The 23,885-nt window shown below is 33.2% G+C and overlaps 2 protein-coding genes across 2 annotated transcripts; both read right to left on the bottom strand.

Moving 5' to 3' along the window:
- Positions 1 to 298: 298 nt before the first annotated feature.
- LOC100266441 (golgin candidate 2) lies at positions 299 to 15,396 on the bottom strand. The gene is made up of 10 exons (XM_002278242.4): positions 15,091 to 15,396; positions 13,807 to 14,901; positions 8,667 to 8,777; positions 8,438 to 8,497; positions 7,439 to 7,496; positions 4,908 to 4,960; positions 4,646 to 4,738; positions 1,317 to 1,442; positions 935 to 982; positions 299 to 823 (listed from the first exon to the last, which is right to left on the bottom strand). Exons 1-10 carry the CDS (start codon positions 15,142 to 15,144, stop codon positions 473 to 475), a joined length of 2,049 nt encoding a protein of 682 aa, XP_002278278.1. The 5' UTR covers positions 15,145 to 15,396; the 3' UTR covers positions 299 to 472.
- Positions 15,397 to 16,918: 1,522 nt separating this feature from the next.
- LOC100242285 (ras-related protein RABA6b) lies at positions 16,919 to 21,543 on the bottom strand. The gene is made up of 2 exons (XM_002281919.4): positions 21,058 to 21,543; positions 16,919 to 17,439 (listed from the first exon to the last, which is right to left on the bottom strand). The coding sequence occupies exons 1-2, from the start codon at positions 21,276 to 21,278 to the stop codon at positions 17,004 to 17,006; spliced, it is 657 nt and encodes a 218-aa protein (XP_002281955.1). The 5' UTR covers positions 21,279 to 21,543; the 3' UTR covers positions 16,919 to 17,003.
- Between the last annotated feature and the right edge of the window lie 2,342 nt (positions 21,544 to 23,885).

Genomic DNA, 23,885 nt, shown 5'->3' with positions numbered 1-23,885 from the left:
AGCAATAGGTTTTTAATTTTATAATATTGTCATATATTTGGGTCTTATTTGAAATTTTTATGCAAATTTCTTCCAAAAGAGATCAGCAGTTCGCACAATTTTTCGAAACTCAAAAAATTTATGGAAATTACCCAACTGAAATATGGAAGATGGACGGGTTGAAACCTGGATGTTCGAAGAGCTTCTATATTACTTAGAAAGGGGATTATAAAAAATAAAAATAAAAGAGAACAAAAGATAAGAAAATTTGATGTTTGTGACTAACTGAATTTGTTGAAAGAAAGAGCGTAACGTCGTCTTATTGTAAAAGAGGCTGCTTTTTTGCACTTATAAGAAATAAAAGGTACATATTACATCTCTATTATAGTTGGGGCAGGCCAAAAAAAACTGCACAGACCACATCTATAGACCTCTTAAATGCTGAGGCAGAACAAATGGATAAAGAAAAACATGGCCCCTTATAAAAACACAATCACACACCACCTGTGCTATTGATATTCTCCAGGGACATGACCGCACCTGATCTCGTCTCCACTGTTGTTTCGGAGTGTGACGTAAGTATATAAATAACCCACAAATGAAGGCTTACAAGGTAAAACAAAGCCCACCATTTAGCCGTTGAATTCCTCCTCAGAAACACAGCACCTGCAGAAAAAATTGTGTCCAACTGCCGCATCAACGACCAGAAGTGCTGCCCACCAGATCGAATTCTGTCTTCCAATAGAGGCTTCAGCTTTGAATCAGAAATATCCCATGATCCCGACTCCAGGTCATCCCTCGACAAGAGTAACAACTTGTTTTCTTCCAGCAATCTTGAAACAGCCTGCAAATATAGTTATACCCGATAGCCCCATCAAGGTCTACAGTCTGGAATGGTAAAACAAGGTTGGAGGTAGACAATGGTGGTAAATAGTAGTCCAGGGAAGAAATATACCTCGATTCTAAACAGTAGCGTTGCCTTCTCCGAGGAAAGAGCCTCCACCTAATTGAACAAGTAAAATTTCAAATCTTACAAGCCTGTGACATTTCTCATTCAGTTAATGCATAATTTAGAAAAGGCAAAATGAATATCGTCAATGGTTATGAACTCCACAATGAGAATTCTAAATTAAGCACTAGTCCAACTTATGCTCATTTTGTCATTTACACTATCCATACAGCCCATTATTTAAAAGGAATGCCAATTTTAGCATCCCTATTGCTAAAGTACCCATGTTGTGTATGCTAAGGACACCCCATCCATATTTATCCCTTCAAATCCAAAGTTCATCCATGCATCAAAAAAGAAACCTTTACTATCAAAATAAAATAGAAACCTGGGCTTGTTTCTGAATTAAATGGTCAGTCAGCTGGAATAGCCTCCTTTTGAGCTCAACTTCTACTACTGTTGGACTCTCCATCTCCTTCCGCGTCATTTCAATGTTTGCTTCCAGCTTCTTTGCCTGAGTCAAACAGGTTGTTTGTAAGTTCAATATCAGATAAGGCACATATTAAAAAAAAAAAAAAAAAAAAAGTTGAACATGAGATAAAGCGAAACTCAAAACAAATTATAAAACAATGAGTCAATGTATTAATAACTGAGTCAACAGTCCAACATGCAACCAACAATATGATTGTGAACACCAAGTTGAACAACAATCTAAAAAGATGCATATCAAGTTGAGAACCAATATTATATGGACTGTGCAAAAGTTGGGTATTGATGTATTTTTAGAGTTCCGGACTATCCCACTTCTTAGCATGAAGAAACACCAGTGAAGTCTTCTCCTACGCAAGAATCAGTATACAAGTATGTTTTAAGCATCCAAAAATTGGGCTCAGGTTATGATCCCCAAATCCACACTCTGCATAGTCATCTTTGGTTAAATCTGTTTCTAGAAATGGGAACAGAAGCAGTTTATGTCTTCTTCTTTTCTTATTGAATCCAGTACTTACCTGTCTCCAGAAGCATGAGTCAGATAAATCCTACACACTATACACATATGGGTAGGCAAAAAGTGTTTGTGAAACCATCGGAAGGGTACACATTGTGGAATTATTTGTTGTATCAATTGCTAAAATGAGTACTTCCATAGTTTTAAAAGATGCAAGCCACACCTAAGGTGCAAAAGTCTCCCATGGCTTAGGAGAAAGGTGCAACACAAGGCACGTGCCTAAGCAAAGTGAAATGCTACCTGTAATACATATCAATTTTCTAAATTTTTTTTTTCTTTTATAGGTGAGTGCAAATAGTATTAAAACGCCAAAAGGGGCGCACCAAAGTACACGGTGTATACAACGACTGCTAAATAGCGTCAAAAAGGATTGGGAAAACAAAAATACTTCCTCCCTCAATCCGACTCCAACTATATTAATTTTCTAAAATATTGACCTATTTAAGTTGGTTATTTATGTGGTTTGATGCTATTTTGGGACTAAAAATAAATCTAATCAAAAGTGAGCTCATTCTAGTTGGGAGGGTCGAGTACTTGGAGGGCTTTTGAATTAGGTTTTAAGGTGGGAGAGCTTCCGAGCACTTACTTAGGACTTCCTCTAGGTGCCCCTCATAATTCTCTGGCAGCTTGGGATGGGATGGAAAAGAGGTTTCATAAAAGATTGATAATATGGAAAATACAACATATTTCCAAAGGAGGGAGACTCACTATGATTCAAAGCACTTTATCTAGCGTGCCCATCTACTTCATATTGTTGTTTTGGATGTTGAGGATAGTGAGTTTGAGGTTGGAATAAATTCAAAGGGATTTCTTATGAGGTGATGGGATCTTAGAAAGAAAGCCTCATTTAGTGAAGTGTGTTACTGTTTGATTAGATAAGAGAAAAGAGGGGGAGGGAGGGGGGGCTAGGAGGCGTCTTTCTTCACTCAACAAGCCCTTCTTTGCAAGTAGAAATGGTGTTTTGCAACGAAAAGGAAGATTTTCTGGAGGCAAATTATAAGTGGTAAATATGGGGAAGTTGAAAGGGGGTGGTGTTCTGAGGAAGTGAGAAACAAGTATGACGTTGGGTTATGAAAGTCCATAAGGAAATTGTGGGAGATTATCAATAGTAGAGTCTCCTTCTCTATGGGAAATGGAAGGAGAATAAAGTTTTGAAAGGATAAATGGTGTGGTGATGAGTCTTTATGTGTATCTTTTCCCTCCTTATTTGTCATAGCTAGTTCAAAAGAGGTGTAAATGGTGGAATTGTGAATTTAATCCAATGTAAGGGGTGCTTGAACTCCTAGCTTTTCTAAGTGTCTAAATGACTGGGAGATTGAGATTGTGGAGTTTCTTGTCAAGGCTACAAGATAAGATGGTGAATGGAAAAGGAAAGGATAAGGGGATATGGTTGAACTCCGTTAAGTCCCTTTACTTTCTCCTAGAGCCTGGGAGATCAATGTCTTTCCCAATAGGTGTTGTTTGGAATGAGTGGGTTTTACCTAAGGCGAGCTTTTTTGCTTGGGAGGCGTCTTAGGGGAAAAACTTTGACACTAGATTAGCTTCAGAAGAGAGGTTGAACGTGGAGAATAGATGTTTCCTTTGTCATATCCAAGAGGAGTCAATTTACCACATCCTACTACATTGTGACAAGGCAAGGGTTTTGTGGCAGCCTATGTTATCTCTTTTTAGTGTTTCTTAGGTACTACATTCCTCCATAAGAGGCTTTATTAGGATGACGTGACTCCTTTGTTGGAAGAAAATGAAAAAAAAAACAGCTCATTTGTGCCTCTTTTGAACAATTTGGAAGGAGAGAAATAGAAAATCATTTGATAACAAGGAACTCTCTAACCAAAGATTGAAAAGCTTGTTTCCTTGTAACTTGTCGTCTTGGGCAAGTTGTATATAGTTGAAGGCCCGATGTTCTTATTTGACTTCATTGATTGGTTGGGTTCGCATTTAAGGAGGGAGTAGTTTTTTGTTATCCCTTGTCCTTTTTTTTTTTTTTTCCTTTTTGCACCTTTTGGCAATCATTGTATACGTCCTTTATACTTTGGTGTGCCCTTTTTTACGCTTTTTTAATACTATATTTCTTTATCTATCATTTTTTTTACCCTAAAATATGATCTAAAATCTAATCCAATCAATAAAAAAAATTTAAATTTCCAAATATTTAAAATAAGCATTTGAAAAAAAAAATGAAATTATATAAATTTTAATAAATGGTTAGAAATTTCAAGAATAAAAATGTTTTAAAAAAAAATAATAAAGTAGACTAGGTGCACCTCTCTAACAAGGCACTTGCCTTAGCAAGCGAGGCATTATAACTAAGGGAGTGGTTGTGTCTTGAGCCTAGGCGCGCTAAGCGCGCCTTTCACAACTATGAGTAGTTCATGAAAGATATTTGAATTAAGTGCCTTCAATACCAGATTAAATGGCAAAACTTATGGTCCAAAACCATCTGATCATCTTAGATTTTACCATGTATAATCAGAGGTGTGTCAACTTATCTTCAAGCTATATGGTAAACCCACATGAGATTTAAGAAGAGTACTTTAACATACTCCTTTTATTTAATGTCCAAGCATTTACAACACCAAAACCACTGCAATCTAGAAACATTATGACTTTCAGAAACTAATAATATTATATTAGCAGTGCTAAAATGCATCAACAAGACTGATTTATCCAAAAAAAAAAAGAAATGCATCAAAAAGACTGAGAAAACAAACCTTGTCTTGCAACCATCCAATTTTGTCAGTAATGAAAGAGTACTCCGCCTCAAGTATCTCTTTCTCAAATTCAACTCCTTTTGCAGCCACCAACTGCAAAATTTTCATTAAAAACCAAAGATTACCACAAGCTGGATTGAAGAAGCTGTCAATGTGGAAAGGAAATAATAGCAAGCTGAAGACCATAGCCGAAAATGAGAAGCAGTATCCTCCCTAAACCTGAGTCATTCAATAAAATCATTGCAGCCAAAAAATGACTTACATGGCTTAGAGAGGTTCCCATCTGATGAGCATTGGGGATCCTCCTTCTTTGTTCTACAAGGACAAAAAGGAGCATCCAGATCTCAGATACCAAGCTAAAATAAGCTGATATGTCTTGTATCAATAAATTAACCATTTTACATCCTTCATGTGACACTAAGTCTACATGGATTTTCATATATGCAGTCAATGGAAAGTTTCATGAGAAGGTATATGTTCATTGGCAAGGGATAAAAAGACATTCAATACCACTATATCCTTAATAGCATTTGTCTCCATAACAAGCAGACGCAACTTATAAAAGTATCTAATCAGTGATCAGTTATGCAATAAGCTAAACAAAATCTTAGCTTCTTTTTTCCGTTTATTTAATTTAATGGCTGATTAGTTGATAAAAATAGTGAGTAAATTTATAATTGATAAGCTATTGAAAAATCTAATCTAAATCCAAAGTTTCTTAGATAAACAGCTAAGATTTCCTTAATTTATCACCATTTCATCCAGACTTATCCATGTAAACAAGGGAGGGATGAGGAAGACATTGCCCATTATGTGATGGTTTTAGAGTTCTTCTAGGCATAGCTTCATAGCGTTCGAGAAGAGCAAAAGATGTATTTGTGCACAGAGATGTGAAAGGCCAACGGGTTGGCAGTAAAAGGATGTTATTTACAGTAAGGTGGCTATGCTGGCAGACAGGCATATAGGAATTGAATGAAAGATCTACAATCTATCTCTGATTGGCAGGCTCAGAAAATTAGCCATCTTGCAGAGAATGGCTGGGGAATTAGATATCTCTGCTTGAAAGCATGTTCATGAAGAAGAGGCAAGGATTTCTTGAAAGTACAAAGAAAGAAGCAGTGTTGTCCAAATAGAAGCAAAATGGTGCAGGACAAATATTTGCAGGAGGTTGCTGGATGTTATCAAACGAAATTCAAATTCAATCAATGAAATACAAAAAACAAGGGGGGATGACTTGTATATAGCTTTGTATAACTTTCTCTACTATTGCCCCTTTCTCTTGTTCTATTCATACCTCTTTATTATTGCTCCTGCAGAATCCCATGTTCTATAATGACAAAAATCTATCTTATTAATATAAGATGGATAGAAAAAAGATCAAGCGAATAGATGAAGGAATTATATCAAGAAATATCAACATCATTGTTCCTGAAGACTTTGGTTCTCATGGGTTGTTGAAGAAGTAATTGGTCATCATGATAAGGTGGAAAATATGGAAATAGCAAATTTAATTCAAAAGTACATCTGCATCTTGGGTTTCAGCCTGTTATCAAGATCTGTACCTCTTAACAAACCAATTTGGCATCTGAGACAAAGTAATGGCATACAAAAGGAGTCTAGTTCCTTATCTTTGCAGGCAATTCAAAAAGCTGATATGAAGTCACAAGGAATTGATTTCAACTTATCAGTTTCAACCCTTATTGCAAATATAAACACTAAAAATTCAAGTTCTCAATTTCATAAACCAAAAGAGTAGAAGTTGTCCTAAACCCTAGGCCACCTCCACTTTATCCTGGATAAGACATATTCTTAATTTCTTAAGGTCATGTTTGGTTGGCCGGATATAGCATGGGATAGGATAAGAGAGGGGATATTATATCCTATCCCATGTTTGGTTGGTGATGAGATAGGATAAGTTATCCTATCACTTATCCTATCCAATGTTCAACCAAACATGGGATAAGATAAGTAATGGAATATATTATCCACCCTCTCTTCTTTTTTTATCCCTTTACATGGGATATGTTAATCCCATGGTAAGATATGAGATATGCATATCCCATGTATGATAAATTTATTTTTTATCAATTTTTTATTTTTTAAAATACTCATTTTACAAAATAATTTTTTATATTACAAATGAAATTTATGATTAAAAAAGAAAAAATAAAAAAAATATTTATAAAATAATATTAATATATGATATATAAATTATTTTTATATATTAAATAGCATAATATAAAAAAATTTATTTGTAAAGTTCAAATAATTTAATCATGAATATTGTTAAACATAACAAAATTTTCATTTTTTTAAATAGAAAATATTTAAATGTGATATAATTTTTATTTTAAATATTAAAAATAATATATATTTCTTTTTTTTTTTATTCATTTCACAAATTAAATAGAAATATAATATGGTATAGAATATGCTATTTTAAAATATCATGTCCGTAGGATATGTATATCCAAGAATATCATATCTTATTGGAAATCATATCCTATCCAATGGGATATGATATCTTAGGATATACATATCCTATCCTATCCTATCCCGCCAACCAAACGTAGCCTAAGTGATTTTGATATTAAATTGATATTTCTTGCTATGTTTCAAAAAATATATAATCTTCATTAGATAGTTCATAAGATATTAAAATCCCCAAACCACTACCTTTGGTGAGTAATAGTACTGACATCTGCTGAAACCAAGAAAAAAAGAAGGGAGAAAAAAAAAAACCACATATAAAAAGTTGACAGTTATTTCACAAAAATCTGAAAAAGTATTTACCTTCAAGGGCAACTTCTTTCAATTCAATTTGTTGACGGATTTCTGCCACCCGATTAACCTAGTCCACAAAGATATGTAAATTTAACACCCTTATCAATAGGTGCGAGAGAAAATTTCATAAATTGTAACATGAAGATGACCAAGAAAATTTCATAAATTCTAACATGAAGATGTCCAGAATTACATATGCACTGTCTCATGAAGTAATAAACAATCAACAAAGCCAAAAGTGCATTGCAACTTCAGCCACCTAAAAAATTGACTGTCTATATGTCATTTGAACCTGAAAAGGAACACTAATAAAACAGCCTCACTACAGTCAAGTTTTTTTTTTTTTTTTTTATGGGTAGCCTCAGTACAGTCAAGTTAATGAGTGGAAACCATTTCATCCTGTTATCATACAACACAGTTTTGTGACATCAACACCCAGAATCTTAAAACCATATGGCTCTAATATTTCTGAAGCACCCAAATAATACTATAGTTTGAAAATTTGTAAAAGCAAATTTTTCTATATGTATATATTGATAGCTAATATTGTTTGTTTTTTCCCCGTCTTTCTGGGTAAGACTGGACAATAAAAAGAGGTTACACTGAAGTTCAATAAATTAAAATTGTGCCTAATTTCGATAATGGCCATTTTCATTGTAACTTTTTTTTTTTTTTTTTATAAGTAAAGAGAGGTAAAAATATATTAAAAAGAGGCGCTAAAACAGTGACTCAAGGTAAACAAAAAAGATACACCAACCCCCACGCAGCTGGAACAAAAACAGCTGTCAACAAGGAGGTACAAAAAAAGACCCCACCCTCAATGAGAGCCCAACCAATCAATGAAACCAACTAACGTTGAAGGACCATCTTTTATGAACAATTTCATTGTACCTTCATTTACCATTTATCTGAAAATCTAAGAAATTGAATGAAGCAGACATTTTTCTTGCCAATAGAAACTTGAATTAAGAAGACATGGGAGAAGATTAACCAAAAATCTCAACATACCTCTACTTCAAGATTCCATTGGGCAGTAGCCAGGGATCTTGCAAGTTCAGCATTGACAGTCTGTAACAACTTTTCACCTTTAGTTGACAAAAAAGAATGACCTGAATATATGTATTGCTCAAACTTCAATGAAGCAAAAAATATTTGGTGCCAATTATGGCAAATAAAAAGGGGATTAATAATGTTCCAACTAAAATGCAGATCAGGCATCGAAAATTGTTTGCAATACCTCAAGCTTAGCCAATCTTGCAAGGGCTTCCATTCTAGTATTATTATGTTTCTGCTTCTCTAACTCAACAGCTTCCATTGTTTCCATCATTGTTGTCTGGAGTTCTGAAGCCTGAAGCCAGAAAGAAGATAAAATTGGACATACAAATCAAGAGTCTAAAGCAAAGTACAATAAAGATGATTCTATAAACATAGAAAGCAAGCATGTTAAATTTATTATTGTTTCAGGGCTTTCAGTTACTCAGCAAGACAATTAGTTATGCTAAAGTGTGTGGAGTTATTGTTTAGTGGGCTTTAAGATGTTTTGTAGTTATTGTTTAGTGGGCTTTAAGATGTTTTGTAACCAACATTATCTACATTCAATTCCTATATTTGCCTTGTTAGATTTTATATGGCAAATTTCATTCATTCAAGGGACTTTTGATTTTGTAGTGCATTGCATTCTTCTTTGGACCTTCTTATTTAAACTGAATTAATCAACTTTCAAAAATTGTTTGTATAAACAATTATTCAAATACTTTCACATCCCATGTACTGGACAGGTTAAAAACTAGTTCGTAGATAATAATAGATAAATAATTAGCAATTAAGACAGAAGTATTTCACTTCACAAGATAATTTATCAACTTTCCTGAACCGTTAATTTTCATAAAGCCAGTGTGGCTAACAAAAGGTAAAGATATCCTAGAAACAGAACATGAAATTAATATGTCAATATCAATACATGGTGTTATTTTCGCAATTGTCAGAATTGGGGTGTCCAAGGTGAGGAAACTTGATGCAGATTGATCCACGAAGTAACTGACTATAATCAAGTAATGGTGGCCAGTTTTGGCTTCTGTTCAAGGCATTTTTTTCAGAAATTAAAATGAAAAGCTTGCTGAGATTTATACATAGAAAGGAAATTTGGGGATTTTAGTGTTAAGATAGCCAGGGCAAAAGTAGTATTCGGTTTTAAGATCATAAGGCAAGACTTAAGAAATGAAATTTGAGTTGCAGGAAGGATGATTGTGTGTGTAACAGAGTGCTGAAATCAAATAATGGTGGGTTATGAATTCAGTTTTTTAGGCCTTAAGGAGGGGAAGGAGGAAATAGGCTTTTGGATGAGATAAACATCAGATCGGTATGGCTTAGGGCATCTTATTAGCTGAACTTAAAAGGAAAAGCTTGCTGAAGTTTCTACACAGCAAGGGAAATTGAGGATTTTGGACAGATTGATTTAGAGAAACAGAAAGCATGGAACTTAATAGAGTACTGGGACAAGGAAGAAATGGTTCGTTCTCTGTCAATAGAAGAAGAAGAAGTTAGGAAGGAGGCAAGGGAGTTATATAAGAAGTGGGCTCTATTGGAAGAAGTATCATGGAGGCAAAAGTCTAGGGAAATTTGGCTAAAAGAGGGGGACAGAAACACCAAGTTTTTTCATAAAATGGCAAATGCTCATAGAAGGAGAAAGCAACTGAATAGAATAAAGGTGAATGAGAGGTGTTTTACTGAGGAGAGGGAAATCAAAGAGGAGGTTGGCAGAAATTTCCAAGAACTGTTGACAGACCCGGGTGATTGGAAGCCTAGTATTGAAGGGCTAAACTTTGAGAGGCTGGAAGAGAGGGAGGTAGAGAGGCTGGAGCAGCCATTTTCAGAGGAGGAGGTCTTTGAAGCGCTGAAAGGCTGTTGCGGTGAGAAAGCACCAGGGCCGGACGGCTTCTCAATGGCCTTTTGGCAGTTTGCTTGGGATTTTGTGAAGGTGGAGGTCTTGAATTTGTTCAGACAGTTTCATGAGACGGGGAGATTTGTCAGAAGCATGAATGCAACCTTCTTAGTTTTGATTCCCAAGAAAGGGGGGGCTGAGGACTTAAAGGACTTTAGGCCAATAAGTTTGGTGGGAGGGCTTTACAAATGGTTAGCTAAGGTTTTGGCTAACAGGTTAAAAGGAGTGTTAGCTAAAGTGATATCTTTATCTCAAAATGCTTTTGTGGAGGGGCGGCAGATTATGGACGCAGTTCTGATCGCTAATGAGGCAATAGATTCCATCCTGAAAAATAATAGAGGGGCAATAATGTGCAAATTAGATATAGAGAAAGCTTATGACCATGTAGATTGGAAATTTTTGATAGCGGTAATGGGGAAAATGGGATTTGGAGGTAGGTGGTGTAATTGGATAAAGTGGTGCTTATCCACTGTCAGATTTTCAGTTATGGTGAATGGTAGTCCAACGGGTTTTTTCCAGAGCTCGAGGGGCATAAGGCAAGGAGACCCCCTCTCGCCTTATTTATTCGTAATAGTGATGGAGGCTTTCAGTTGTTTGATGAAAAGAGCAGTTGATGGTGGTTTTTTGACACCTTGTTTGGTTCAGGGAAGAAGGGGCGAAGGGGTCCAGATTACAGATTTGTTGTTTGCTGATGACACGTTGGTCTTTTGTGAAGCTAAAGAGGATCAGTTGACACACCTATGCTGGTTGCTAATGTGGTTTGAGGCTTTGTCAGGGTTAAAAGTGAATATGGAAAAGAGTGAATTGATTCCAGTTGGTAGAGTTGAAAATGTGGGAGAGTTAGCTGATGAATTTGGTTATAAGGTGGGAAAATTACCATCCACTTACCTAGGAATGCCTTTAGGTGCTCCTTTTAAATCTAGTGGTGTTTGGGATGGAATAGAGGAAAGATTCAAAAGGAGATTGGCTATGTGGAAGCGACAGTACATTTCAAAAGGAGGAAGGATTACCTTAATTCGGAGTACTTTGTCCAACTTGCCAATCTATTTCATGTCCATCTTCCAAATTCCAAGGGCGGTTAGGATAAGACTGGAAAAGATACAAAAAGATTTTCTGTGGGGAGGAGGCGCTCTTGAGCAGAAACCTCACTTAGTAAGGTGGTCGATTGTGTGTGATGATAAAGGTAAAGGAGGGTTGGGGGTAAAGAGTCTTGGGTTGTTCAATAAGGCTCTCCTGGGAAAGTGGGCATGGCGTTTTGCTAATGAGAAAACGGCCTTATGGAATCAGGTGATTAGAAGGAAGTATGGGGAGGAGAAAGGAGGATGGAGATCTTGTGAGATCAGGGAGGCTTATGGGGTTGGTTTGTGGAAAGCTATAAATAAGGTGGGACAATTTGTAACCCCTTTTTTTGGCTATGAGGTGGGGGATGGTAAGAATATGAGGTTTTGGAAAGATAAGTGGTGTGGTACCAGCCCTTTAAGCGAGGCTTTCCCTTCTTTATTTTCCATAGCAACGTCAAAAGAGGCATGGGTAAATGAAGTGTGGACAGCCGAGGGGGATAGGAGGGGAAGTTGGACTCCTACTTTCAATAGGCCGTTTAATGATTGGGAATTGGAAGAAGTGGGAAGGTTACTTAGGTGTTTGGAAGGAAAGATGGTAAGGGTGGATGAGGAGGATAGGGTGAGATGGGTGGAATCAAAGGATGGGGTTTTTTCGGTAAAGTCCTTATATAGGGCAATGCAGCCGGTGTCGTCAGCTTGGTTTCCTTCAAAGATTATTTGGATGTCTTATGCTCGACCCAAGATAAGCTTCTTTGCGTGGGAGGTGTCATGGGGTAGAGTCCTAACTTTGGACCGTCTGCAAAAGAGAAGTTGGGCTTTGGCAAATAGGTGCTTTCTTTGCCAAAAGTGTGGGGAGTCGATTGACCACCTCCTCCTTCATTGTGAAAGAACAAGGGAGGTGTGGACCTTGCTCCTCTCTTTTTTTGGAGTCTCTTGGGTTTTTCCGCATTCGGTTAAGGAAACTCTAATAGGTTGGAGAGGTTCCTTAATAGGCAAGAAGAGGAAGGTGACGTGGCTTTTGGGACCGTTATGCTTGTTTTGGGTCATTTGGAAGGCTAGAAATTCAATTGCTTTTGAGGACGGGGTGCTGTCTATACAAAAGCTGAAAATTTCCTTTGTGTATTTGCTATGGTCGGAAACCAAAGTGTGGATAAAAGATGGTCCTTTGACCTTATTAGATTTTATAGATTGGGTGTGCATGTATTAAGGAAGAGGAGGGTTTTTTGTGCTTTCATAGAGGGATGGGTTCTTTTGTAAGGGGGTGAGTCGTTTTTTCTATACTGTAACTATTTGAGTCGCTTCTTTAGCGTCTCTTTTTCAATACATATATCACTTACTGATCAAAAAAAAAAAAAAAAAAAGAAATTGAGGATTTTAGTGTGAAGGAATTGGGGTAAGAGTGACATTAGGATTTATGATTAAAAAAGGTACAGTCTTAAGGAATAAAATCAGGGTTTGAGGAAGGATGGTTCTTCGCATGTACAGAGTGCATACCAAACAATGGAAGTAAATTAAAAAAAAAATAGATAAACCTTGAATTTAATTAAAGGCTCCTAAGAATCTCAACTATGAAAGAAATTAATGGACTCCCACCAATAAATGAGTGCAAACTCTGCAGAGATTTTTATTTGTTTTTTGGATAAATAAAGAAAATGTATTATAGATAAAGGAGGGTATACAGGATGTATGTAGAGATTTTTATTTGTTGAATTTATTTTTTAATTAAAATTCTTGGATCACCACTACCTTTCTTGCTTATTTAAAAAGTATATTACAAAATCCCACTAACTAAAAAAAATGAACTCTCTCAAAATAAGAAGCTTCTTTAAGCAAGGCTCAGGAAACAAAGACCTCTAACAATGATTAGCTCCAAAATTCTAATCCTACTTTGATTTAGAAACTTTTATTAGAAAATAAATAAATAAAATAAAAAATAAATAAATCTAATGTCTAAAGAAGACATTATTGGAGGTTGGGTCAGTCAAGGAAGAGTTTGGTTAAATAATTGAGCTTAAGAAGAAAGCCATGATGTTCAAGACAAATAAGGAATATTGAGTTAGTTTATTTCAGTACTAATAAATGCATAATTTCAAGAACTATGGCACCTCATAATCTCCAATAGAAATGCAGAGGTGTTCTTAGGTCTTAACTTTTTTCTATCTACACTTTAGCCTGGTTTCTAGTACAAGTAATAATCTAGGATGAAACACAACTTGGGTTTTCCTTTTCTCCAAAACAAAATTAATCCATTGTACATCTAATTCATAGGAGTGTAAGAAATTTCTACCAAACAGAACAAGATTCTATTAAAATCAACATTAACAACAAAACAATAACAGGAATGACAATATTAATAAAAAAATGTATGGAATGACCTCTTGTGCTTGCTGTTTCTCTCTCTCTTCAAGTATTTTCTCTAAGCTTTCTTTCTCCCCCTCCAACCTTGCAACCATATTCTCGCGTTCTTTGATTGCCGCAACAGCTTTAGCTGCCTGTTTCTCGGCCAGAATCTGCTTTCTTCTCCTTTTCCTTTCCTCCCTGATGCGTTCACTTTCTGAGTCAGACGAGGAAGCAGAGTCTGTATCTGAATCAGACCTTTCATCACTTACAGAAGTAGTTCCTTTCAACTCAAGAGAGACTGAACTCCCCAAGCCAGCATTTGACTGCCCTAACCTTTTCTGCTCATCATTGATTGCCTTATTCATATCAGGTATCCTATCACCTCTTTCAGCCACCAATTTTGTTTCCAAATGATGATTTTTATCAACCGAATGCCCCTTAGATATAATCCTCCCTCCATCCTCAACACTATCTTTAACAACACTCCTTTCTGGATTCGAGTCATCTCCCACCACCATCACAAGTTCCGATTCTTGTGCTTCCACATACTTACCATCATTTCGCAACTCAGCACTCGATGTTCTATCCACTGAGTCTGAACGTCCCAACTCTTTCTCATCACTCAATTTCCTATCCAATCCACCTGCATTCTCTCTATTTCCTGGTCCAACATCAGACCTTCGCTGAGGCTTCGAAGCACTATTATTACTCCTATAATTCCTCTTCGCTTCCAGTCCTGACAAATTCAAACCTGAACTCGCCTGCCTCCGCCCATCTTTCCGCAGACCACGAATCCCAGACGTTCCATTAGTCCGATTCGCCCCAAATGGGGTCTCTTGATTGGGCGTGCTGAGGAGTTCAGTCCAGTCACTGTCCGTAAGATTAGACCTAGGGCTCGAAAAAGGTTTTGATGGACTCGTAACCTCTTTGTCCCGATCTTGACTATTAAGCACATTGACATTGGGATCGCTGTGCAATTTCCCCTGGAAATCATAGCTTTCTTGTGTTTTTTTCTTCAGCTGATCTTTCAGAGGCAGAACCCCTCCAGATTTTGCGGGAATCTTCTCATCAAGTTCATCTGATTGCGGCCTCTCGTTCTTCCCCAGAGACTCTGCCGCTTGCTGATCGATCTGAACGGTCAACTCAACACACTCAATGAATCAATTTAAAGAGAAAACAAAGACAGATCCATTTCAAAAATTACAACCCTAGATTTTCCATTTTAGCCAAATTTTTATTAATTGATTTTCTCGATTATTCTTGGGGACCAAACAAGAAACTGAAAAAACAAAAATGGTAACAGAAGAAATTGAAATTGCCTGTTGAAGTAAGGTTTCTGCAACTTTGAGCTTCGATGATATCCATCCAGCCATGGCCGTCCGATTCAACAGTCCTCGAGATGCGTATCGGATGTGAGCACTAGTCGATCATGGCGCATTTTAGCGCTTGATGCAGTGCAGTTGTGAGTTGATAACGGAAGATGGAGGAGGAAGACCATGGAAATTAATGCTAGAATAACACAACAGTGCAGCAATTCTTCGTCACAGACGCATATACAACATTGATCTTTGTGGTGAGATCATATCCGTACTGTGGCTTTGGTGGAGAGGAGCGATGATAACTGCACGGCAAGAAATTTATTTACGATTATAACCTTCCAACGAACAGCATTACTCGGGGTGTTTGGTTGCAATGATTACTCAAGTCGTAAATGGGACAGAGGGATAGCCCTCTCTTGAATAGTAGTTTTGCCTATTTTTTTCAGGGTTAAGATGGTCAAATTTTGTTGCCTAGCTTTGTGAAAGTCTTTTTCATTTCTTTGGTTTAATATAAGGAATTATCTATTTTATTTGTGTTTAAATTCAAGTTAAATATTTTTTTTATCAAAATTAGAACTAAGTTAGGTTTTTTCTTTAATAAAATTAACTTACATCATTTCAATTTCGAAACAACTCAATTGATTAAGTTTTTTCTTTGGATAGATTTGATTTGAAATTTTACCTAATTGCTTAAGTTTAGTTCGATTTTGAAGTAATAACTTTTTCTAATTAAGCTAACTATAATCAATATTGTGATGTCCCACATCGGATAAGGAAGAATGTTTCTGACGCTATATATGTAGAGGCTCCTCTTAACCAAGTAGATGCGTTTTCAAGCCGTAAGGGTCCCCTTGGGCCCACCCCGACCCCGGTAAGGGGTGTTTGCCTGTTTGGCCCCGTAGTCCTATGTGACACAACAAGGAAGTTGTGTGGGGGGTGTTTGTGATATCCCATATCGTTACAAATATGACATTTCATATGATTTTTTTTGTTGTACTATTTTTATGCCATTTAGATTAGTGTGTCTAAATTCCTAATTTTTTTTTCTTTAAGGCCTTATTTTTTACATATTCCAATAATTTTAAAAATATACTTGTGAAATTTTATAATTTAAGAATCCAAAAGTTACATTTGTTGATTGAAAAAGCAATATATTCTATTGATAAATATTTTATAAATTTTGAAAACCTAGCTCTTGAAATGATTTTTTTTTTTTAAATGAAAGCTCAAAAGCCCCAAAATATATATATATATATTGGGCTTACAATCAATCTAACCTAACCAAATCATTATGGTTATGTTGGGTAATGGAAAATTTAAGTATGATTACGAGGAAAATAAAATAAAATGGAAAAGTAAAAAAATAAATAAAAACTAAAAATAAATTTAAAATCAATAAATTAATTTTATATATTTTTTCAAACTCATTTCACTTATTTTCCTTAATTATGTAAGGATTAGATGATTTTAAAATACATAAATTTTAAACTAATTTTAATTATGTTTAATTTTTTATTTTTCATGATAATAGTAATAGTAAGTCTGAGAAGATAGAAAATATGTCTTAATTAACTACATATATTTAATTTTCTTGCTTCTATTGTAACCAATTCATGCTAAAACAATTCCTTTAATTATTTTATATGTCCAAACAGATAAAGAAACATAACATTTTGATATGCTTTCTTGATGTTAAGAATATAAACGTATTATTAATAAAATATAATCCATAACAAGATACGTTGTAAAGTGAAACAATATTCTCCTTTTTCTTTGCACAATTTTATTCATTTTGTATGATCATGAAAGAATAAACATATAAAAGAGATTTGAAAGAAAGATAAGACACATGGATATTGTCAAATTTGAATCCAAAATTAGCTGTTAAGCTTTTATGAGAAATAAAAATACATTCATCTTGAGCAACAACTTGATTGTTTAGTCGCAGATACTTCATGATCAACATGAATTATTTCTTTCCCAATTATAAGAGGTTTGACCGGTTCATTGAGCTTTGCTTCTAAGTTTTTTTGACTAGTAACTTCATGGATTTTAGTAATCATATGAAGAAATGCCTCTTCCACATTCAAATTCTCTAAAGCCGATGTTTCCATGAAGCATAAGCCTTCCGTTTCTGCTAGGGTTTTTCCTTCTTCCTCATCAACTTCTCGAGAATGACCTAAATCCGATTTATTTCCAACTAGAACAATCACCATGTCAGGTTTACCAAAATCTCTCAGCTCACGTAACCATTTTTTCAAATTTTCAAACGTCGCACGTCGTGTTATGTCGTATACTAATAGGGCACCAAGAGCTCCACGATAATATGAGCTTGTGATGGCTCTAAACCTGTAATCAAATTACATTTACATATGAAAAGGAAAGATCTAACTTAAATATCCACATATCACAAACATTCTTAACTTTATTCAAGTACCAATTTCTTTGGCTATATACCTTACAAAAGCTCAATGACAAAAATAGCTAAATTAAAAAAAAATACTTAAATTAAATAATATCTTGTTTAAACATATCAAACAACTATTTAGATGACATTTACTATTTCTTTTTTTCTTTTTTTTTTTTTCTCATGGATTGCATGGGGTACTAATCACCATCTTTATAGACAACTTATTTTATTTTAATTTTTCTATGTAAAAGTTGTGTGAGTGGGAGGAAAATGATGTTCAATTAAAGTTAAAATTATCTAAAATAACCCTAGATATACTCTTTTTTTTTTTTACCAGATTTTGTTTAATCTAGTATCATACGAATTCTTATTTTTGTTATTGATAAAATCCAATAAATTTATTTAATTTTTATATCGATGAATTAAAATAAATAAAATGAATTTGAAATAGTAAATAAAAATAATTTATTGAGTTTTAATTTATTTTTTATTTTCTTCTACTTTTCCTTTATATTTTATTTCTCTTACATTTTCCTCAAATTTCCTAGAAATCAAACACAGTCTAAAAGTATATGATAAAATTAAGATTATTGAATAAAATATAAATATATGAGAGCAAATATAAATGAACAAAATCAATATATAAAAGAATAAGATAAAAATATAAAATAATGGTATCAACCTTAAGCACAAAACAATAACAACTAAAGCCTCGCCTCATATCCTAATTACTTGAGGCATTCCTTAATATTTTTGTGTGGGTTGAAGGCATTAGTGAAGGGTTGTGCATGTGGAGCCTCATGAAATGTCTTAAGCTTGGCAGGAAGTGGGGGAGTCTCCTACTTCAATTTAAGAAATGAGACAACTGATGTGATGAAATAGAGTACCACATGGCTATGGGATTGTACATGAGACAAATGAATTTTGTAAGACAAATGAATTTTGTTTTTCTTTATGGTTGTTTTCTTTATTTTGTTTTTCTTTATGGTTGTTTTCTTTATGTACCATAAAGAAAACAAAATGAATTTAACATGGTTACCCTAATACAATATTTTTCAAATTAAACCTATCTCCCTTTTTGTCCCCATTTTATGTAGGCTCTATTACTAATTTAAATTTAAAAGAATAGATATTATTCGAATTTTATACCAAAATTTTTATATATGAGTCACAAAGGTCATGTTTGGAACTATTATTAAAAATAGTTTTAAATGAGAGATTTTTTTCCAATTTAAAAAGTCACATTTAATAAATTTTTCACTGAAAACAGTTTTTTGAGAATTTATTTTAGAAGTTGTTTATGTGAACAAATTTAAGACATTTTTAGATGTTTCTTTTTTAAATTGTTTGGAAAACAATTGAAATTATGTAAAATCATTTAAGAAATTTTCATGAGTTTTCAAAAAACATTTTTTATCTCAAAATTGTTAGAAAGATTTTTTTCAAAAGTTATTTTTGAAAACATTACTAACTAGACTCTCTCATACCTAAAAACTGATTGGATTAAGAAACGATTCTCTAAAACTCAATTAAAAATCTTTAGTAGTTTTCTTATTTCTATCAATATTTAGAACCTTCTGCTAACCCTAAAATCAGGTTTGATTTACATTATGAATTATTTGAACCTAACCTAAATTGATTTCAAGTTGAATATTTTTGACATTAAGAATAACCCGATTGATCAAATTTATTGCATAATCCTGCTCAACCAAATCCAACTAAATTAAACCACCAATTAGTACAATAATTCCCATTATGTTGTCATTTTACACCATCACCTTAGTTGAATCATAAAATTAACTTCCAATAACATTCAATCATACTCATCAAACTCCATGCTTCCTCCTCAAAGATCTTTAAAATCCTTTATTTTTCATAACTCAAAGACATGTAAGAATTGAATCACATTGGAAAGTAACAAAAAAGCCCTTTTGCTTGGAAGTTGAAAATACTAATAGTTGTAGCACAAATGGGACACATGAAGAACATAGGAACCACCAAATTAATTACTATGAGAAGACAAAATGAAGAGAAAATGAACTTTTTCTAATGCTTCCTTGTGACATAAACAAACAAGACACAAAGTTAAAGCATATAAGCATGGAAGAAAAAGAGGCCCAACTATCTTTCTTGTGGAGGAGTGCTTCGCTTTATGGAATATTTAATTGTTTATTCTTCTCGTGAACCCCTTTTTAGAGATAATTTTCATTTTTCAAATCATATGAATTGGATTAAGGACAAGAGTCATCACATTCTTGGGTCCCACACTATGACTCCATAGTCTCCATGATACCTGTCTTTGCTAAAGTCTTTTGTTTAGTTTCAAAGTTGATAATGTTCATCAAGAACGCATATAAAGTTTGTACCATTTTGTTAATTCATGCTTCTTTTTTCATTCTAAAGGCTTGAGGATATTAATACTTTAATAATGTGCTTGATAATAATAAATAATAAAAAAAAGTAGTGAATATAGAGGTGAATTAGGAAAGGAATATTCTAACAAAAGTGGATTTTAATTTTTATAAGAATAGGAAGCATGAAATGTGTTTTTAAAAATTGTTTTTTATGTTTTTATTTTTTAAAAATAAGTTTTAAAAAATAAAGTCAAATTGACCTTTTATTTTTTCAAATGATAAAAACAAATTCTACTTATTATTTAAAAATTATTATCTACTTCATTTTATTTTTAAAAAACAACGATCAAATAATATTAAAAAAATTTAATAGTAATTTTTTGTTTTTAAAAATAAAAAACTATTTTTAAAATATATGACCCTCTAAATGATCCAAATACTCGAATATTAAATATTCATAATATTAATTTTATGACTTTTGGGCATTTTAGATATACCAACTTTTTATATTTAATTGAAGTAGATTAAATTAATGTTATACATATATATATATATATATATACACTAACGGATTTAATTACATGAGTTTCTTTTAATTAATAATCAATTTTAATTTTATGTTCTTCCAAGGTTAGGCATTTTTATCCATGAATAAAAAATTTAAATTATATTATATAGAGAAATTAAAAAGATTACCTATGGGTTTGTTTATAGTTTTTTTTAAATATATATATATATATCAACTTAGATTTCAATTTCATTTATATTTATAAAAATAATAAATGATGCGTTCCTATCTAAATCCCACCCAAAAGAACAAAACCATTATTTAATTCCAATAATATTTCTTTCCTTCCAATTCAATAATGATAAAAACACTAAACCCTTCACATAATTCAAACTTTGAAATGGAGGAGGAGGACCCAGTCTCAATAAAATCTCACCAACTTTTTTTTTTTTGTCTAAAGTGCTTGACAACCCAATTAAAAGACCAAAAATGAGCACCATATTATTATGAAATTATCGAAATTAATCAATTATCTCCCTAATATGTACTTTGTACTGTGTATAAACTCTCTATGATCATATAAAGGATGAAGACCCTAATCATATAAGCCACTTTTGTATCTCTACAACATCAAGATCAAGTAGAATAAAGCTGAAGGAAGAAGGAAGGAAGGAAGGAAGAAGAAGGAAGCATACCGTTCTTGGCCAGCAGTGTCCCAAATCTGAGCCTTGATGAGCTTGTCTCCGACCTTAATATTCCGGTAAGCGAATTCGACTCCGATGGTGGGCTTGGAATCTAATCGGAATTCATCCCGGGAGAATCTGGACAGAAGATTAGATTTTCCAACTGCAGAGTCCCCAATTAGAACAGCCTTGAAGAGGTAATCACACTCATCATCGAAAGAATCTGCAGCCATGTATGTAAACAACGGTATATATACTTGGGTTTTTCTTTCTTCTTCTTTGGTCTCTGAGGAAGGAGACGAAGAAGGAGGAAAAATGGAAGAAGAGAAGAGGTTGGAGAAAAGAGGAAGATGGGCATGGTGGTATATGTATAAAATTCAAAAGAAGAAGTAGAACAGGAATGGTCTTTTGGTGTTTGGCTTTGGAGGTATTGATTGATCACATGTGATAAAGACATGATGGCTGTTCCTTGGACTTTGAAGTTTTTACAAATTGATATGATCAAGCTGAAAAGCCAACCTCTACTCCATTATTGATGACTTCCCTCCCCAGCACTGTCCAATCGTATTCCTCCACATGTCATGGTCCTATCATAATTTTTAGCATTTTTTACAAAAGCATATATATTTTATTTTAAAAATGATACCACCACTAAGGATGGTAGTTCTTGTTGGCCCATCGTTAGTTTCGTGTCAAAGCTTAAATATTCTACTACATAGTTCAATCAAAACTCAAGATGAATAATAATTATAAAAAGACATACACTTAAACATTATCTAATTATTAAATAGGTAACACATCGTATGTATGTCTAAATAAATTAAATGTAATATAATTAACTCATTTAATCTATTTAATAATCAAATTGAGTTAAATATTATATATGTCTATATGATTAATGTCTCAATCAAGTATATTTATAAATCAATTAACCTATGTATTTAAAAACAAATTTAAAATGAGTTAAATAATTTAAATATATAGTTAGATTAATAACGAGATTATTAAATGAGTCAAATCATGTAATGCAGATTAATCCAAAATTACTTATTTATTATATGGGTTATATTGGTCAATACAAATTTAGCCTAAACTCATTTATACATAACTTAATTTTACAAAAAGAACGTGCTTATATTCATATCGTATTAACAAATCATGTCAAATTTTATCTTCTTTAACCATCACCTCACTTTTCACCCCTCTAAGTGGCATTTTCCTTTCATAATTATCCATGTTTTTCTCTTAAACTTAAAATTTTAAAATCTAATGATCCCGATACATTTTCTATTGAAAGGTGATTTGACTTCTTCCACTTAAATGACATTTTATTTTGTAGCTTTTTAGCTCTCACTAGATTGGATCTTAAATTTTTTAAAAAGAGAGTACTATTTGATATTGTAAAGTTTTATTAATTTTTTTATAAATTAAAATAGGAATTATTAATATTCATATCAAGTTTCTTGATAAAATTATTTACATAAGGATAAAACTCTTATTAAGTTTTTTTTATAAAAAAAATTAACTTTATAAACATAAATCTAAATAAAAATTATGATGGAATAAGAAGTCAAAGTAATTAGGTTTTTTTCACATGCTTATGTGGCATTTCTTGATTGGGTATTCCTCAATTCTATATAACAAAAAAACTAGGTTATCAAGATTTAGTTTAACTAAGTGCCTTAAAATTATAGTAAGCTAATAATGGTTTTGTGTGTGGGTTTGACAAGTAGTTGGTGATTGGGATATATGTTTGGTAATGAACTTCGAAGTAGTACCAAAGGAAAGCAACTAACCTTTTATTTTATTTATGTATTTATTTATTTTATTTTATTGCTTCAAAAATAAGCAAGGGCACACAATATTCGACAACCCACACTATTGGTTCCTTTCTTAAAAAGAAAAAATAATGCATAATAATATAAAGGGAGAAAAAAAATATTCATATTTTGTAAATATTTGTAATTAGTTTTTTTTATTAAATTTGGTAAAGAAAGAGATATTCAATATTTAATTAAGCATTTAAAATTTTTGAATTTACAAAAAAAAAAAAAAAAAAAAAAGGTCCATCTTAAGGGTTAACTTCTTGGACAGAAAAACATTGATGGGATCACAAGTTTTGTTGAGAATTTCCTCCTAATTCCCTTTCCTTTTCCCTCAAAACAAACAGACAGTGGTTAAGGATTATTGGGAAAGCAACTTAGTGGTTAAGGATTAAGTATATGAAAGAAGGTATTCTGGGATTAACCCCACAAGAGACTTTTGGAAACTTATGTGGGACCATTTCCATTCACATTATAATGTTGACTGCCTTGCAAAGCGATTAAGATAACAATAATGATGGGTTTTTTTTATTTTTTTATTTTTTTTCTTTTTATAAACAAAAGGATAAGGTGAGAATGTTGCCTGTGATGCATCCATTTTTATTAAAAAGTAATTATGATGTTTTGGGTCATCATATGAACACCTGTAAAAAGACAGGGAATTTTTGAAAAATTACAAATCAAGTTTGTTTGGTTAGATGTACCAAAAAGATACCGGACATAAAAAGGAGGGTAAATTGAATTGGATATTGATCTCTTTTACAAATCAAGTTTGTTTGGTTAGACGTACCAAAAAGAAGGGTAAATTGAATCGGATGTTAATCTCTTTTACAAATCAAGTTTGTTTGGTTAGATGTACCAAAAAGTTACCGGACACCAAAAGGAGGGTAATTTGATTGGATATTGGTCTCTTTTACTAATCTCAATAATTTTTTTATTAATTTCAATAAATTTTAGTGCAAATAATAGTAATAATAATAAAACAATATAATATAAGCAAAATAAATTAAAACAACA

Source organism: Vitis vinifera, chromosome 17, assembly GCF_030704535.1.
Source record: "Vitis vinifera cultivar Pinot Noir 40024 chromosome 17, ASM3070453v1".
Lineage (NCBI taxonomy): Eukaryota > Viridiplantae > Streptophyta > Magnoliopsida > Vitales > Vitaceae > Vitis > Vitis vinifera.
Note: the sequence above shows the minus strand (reverse complement) of the source record. Positions and strands in the feature narration are given on the sequence as shown.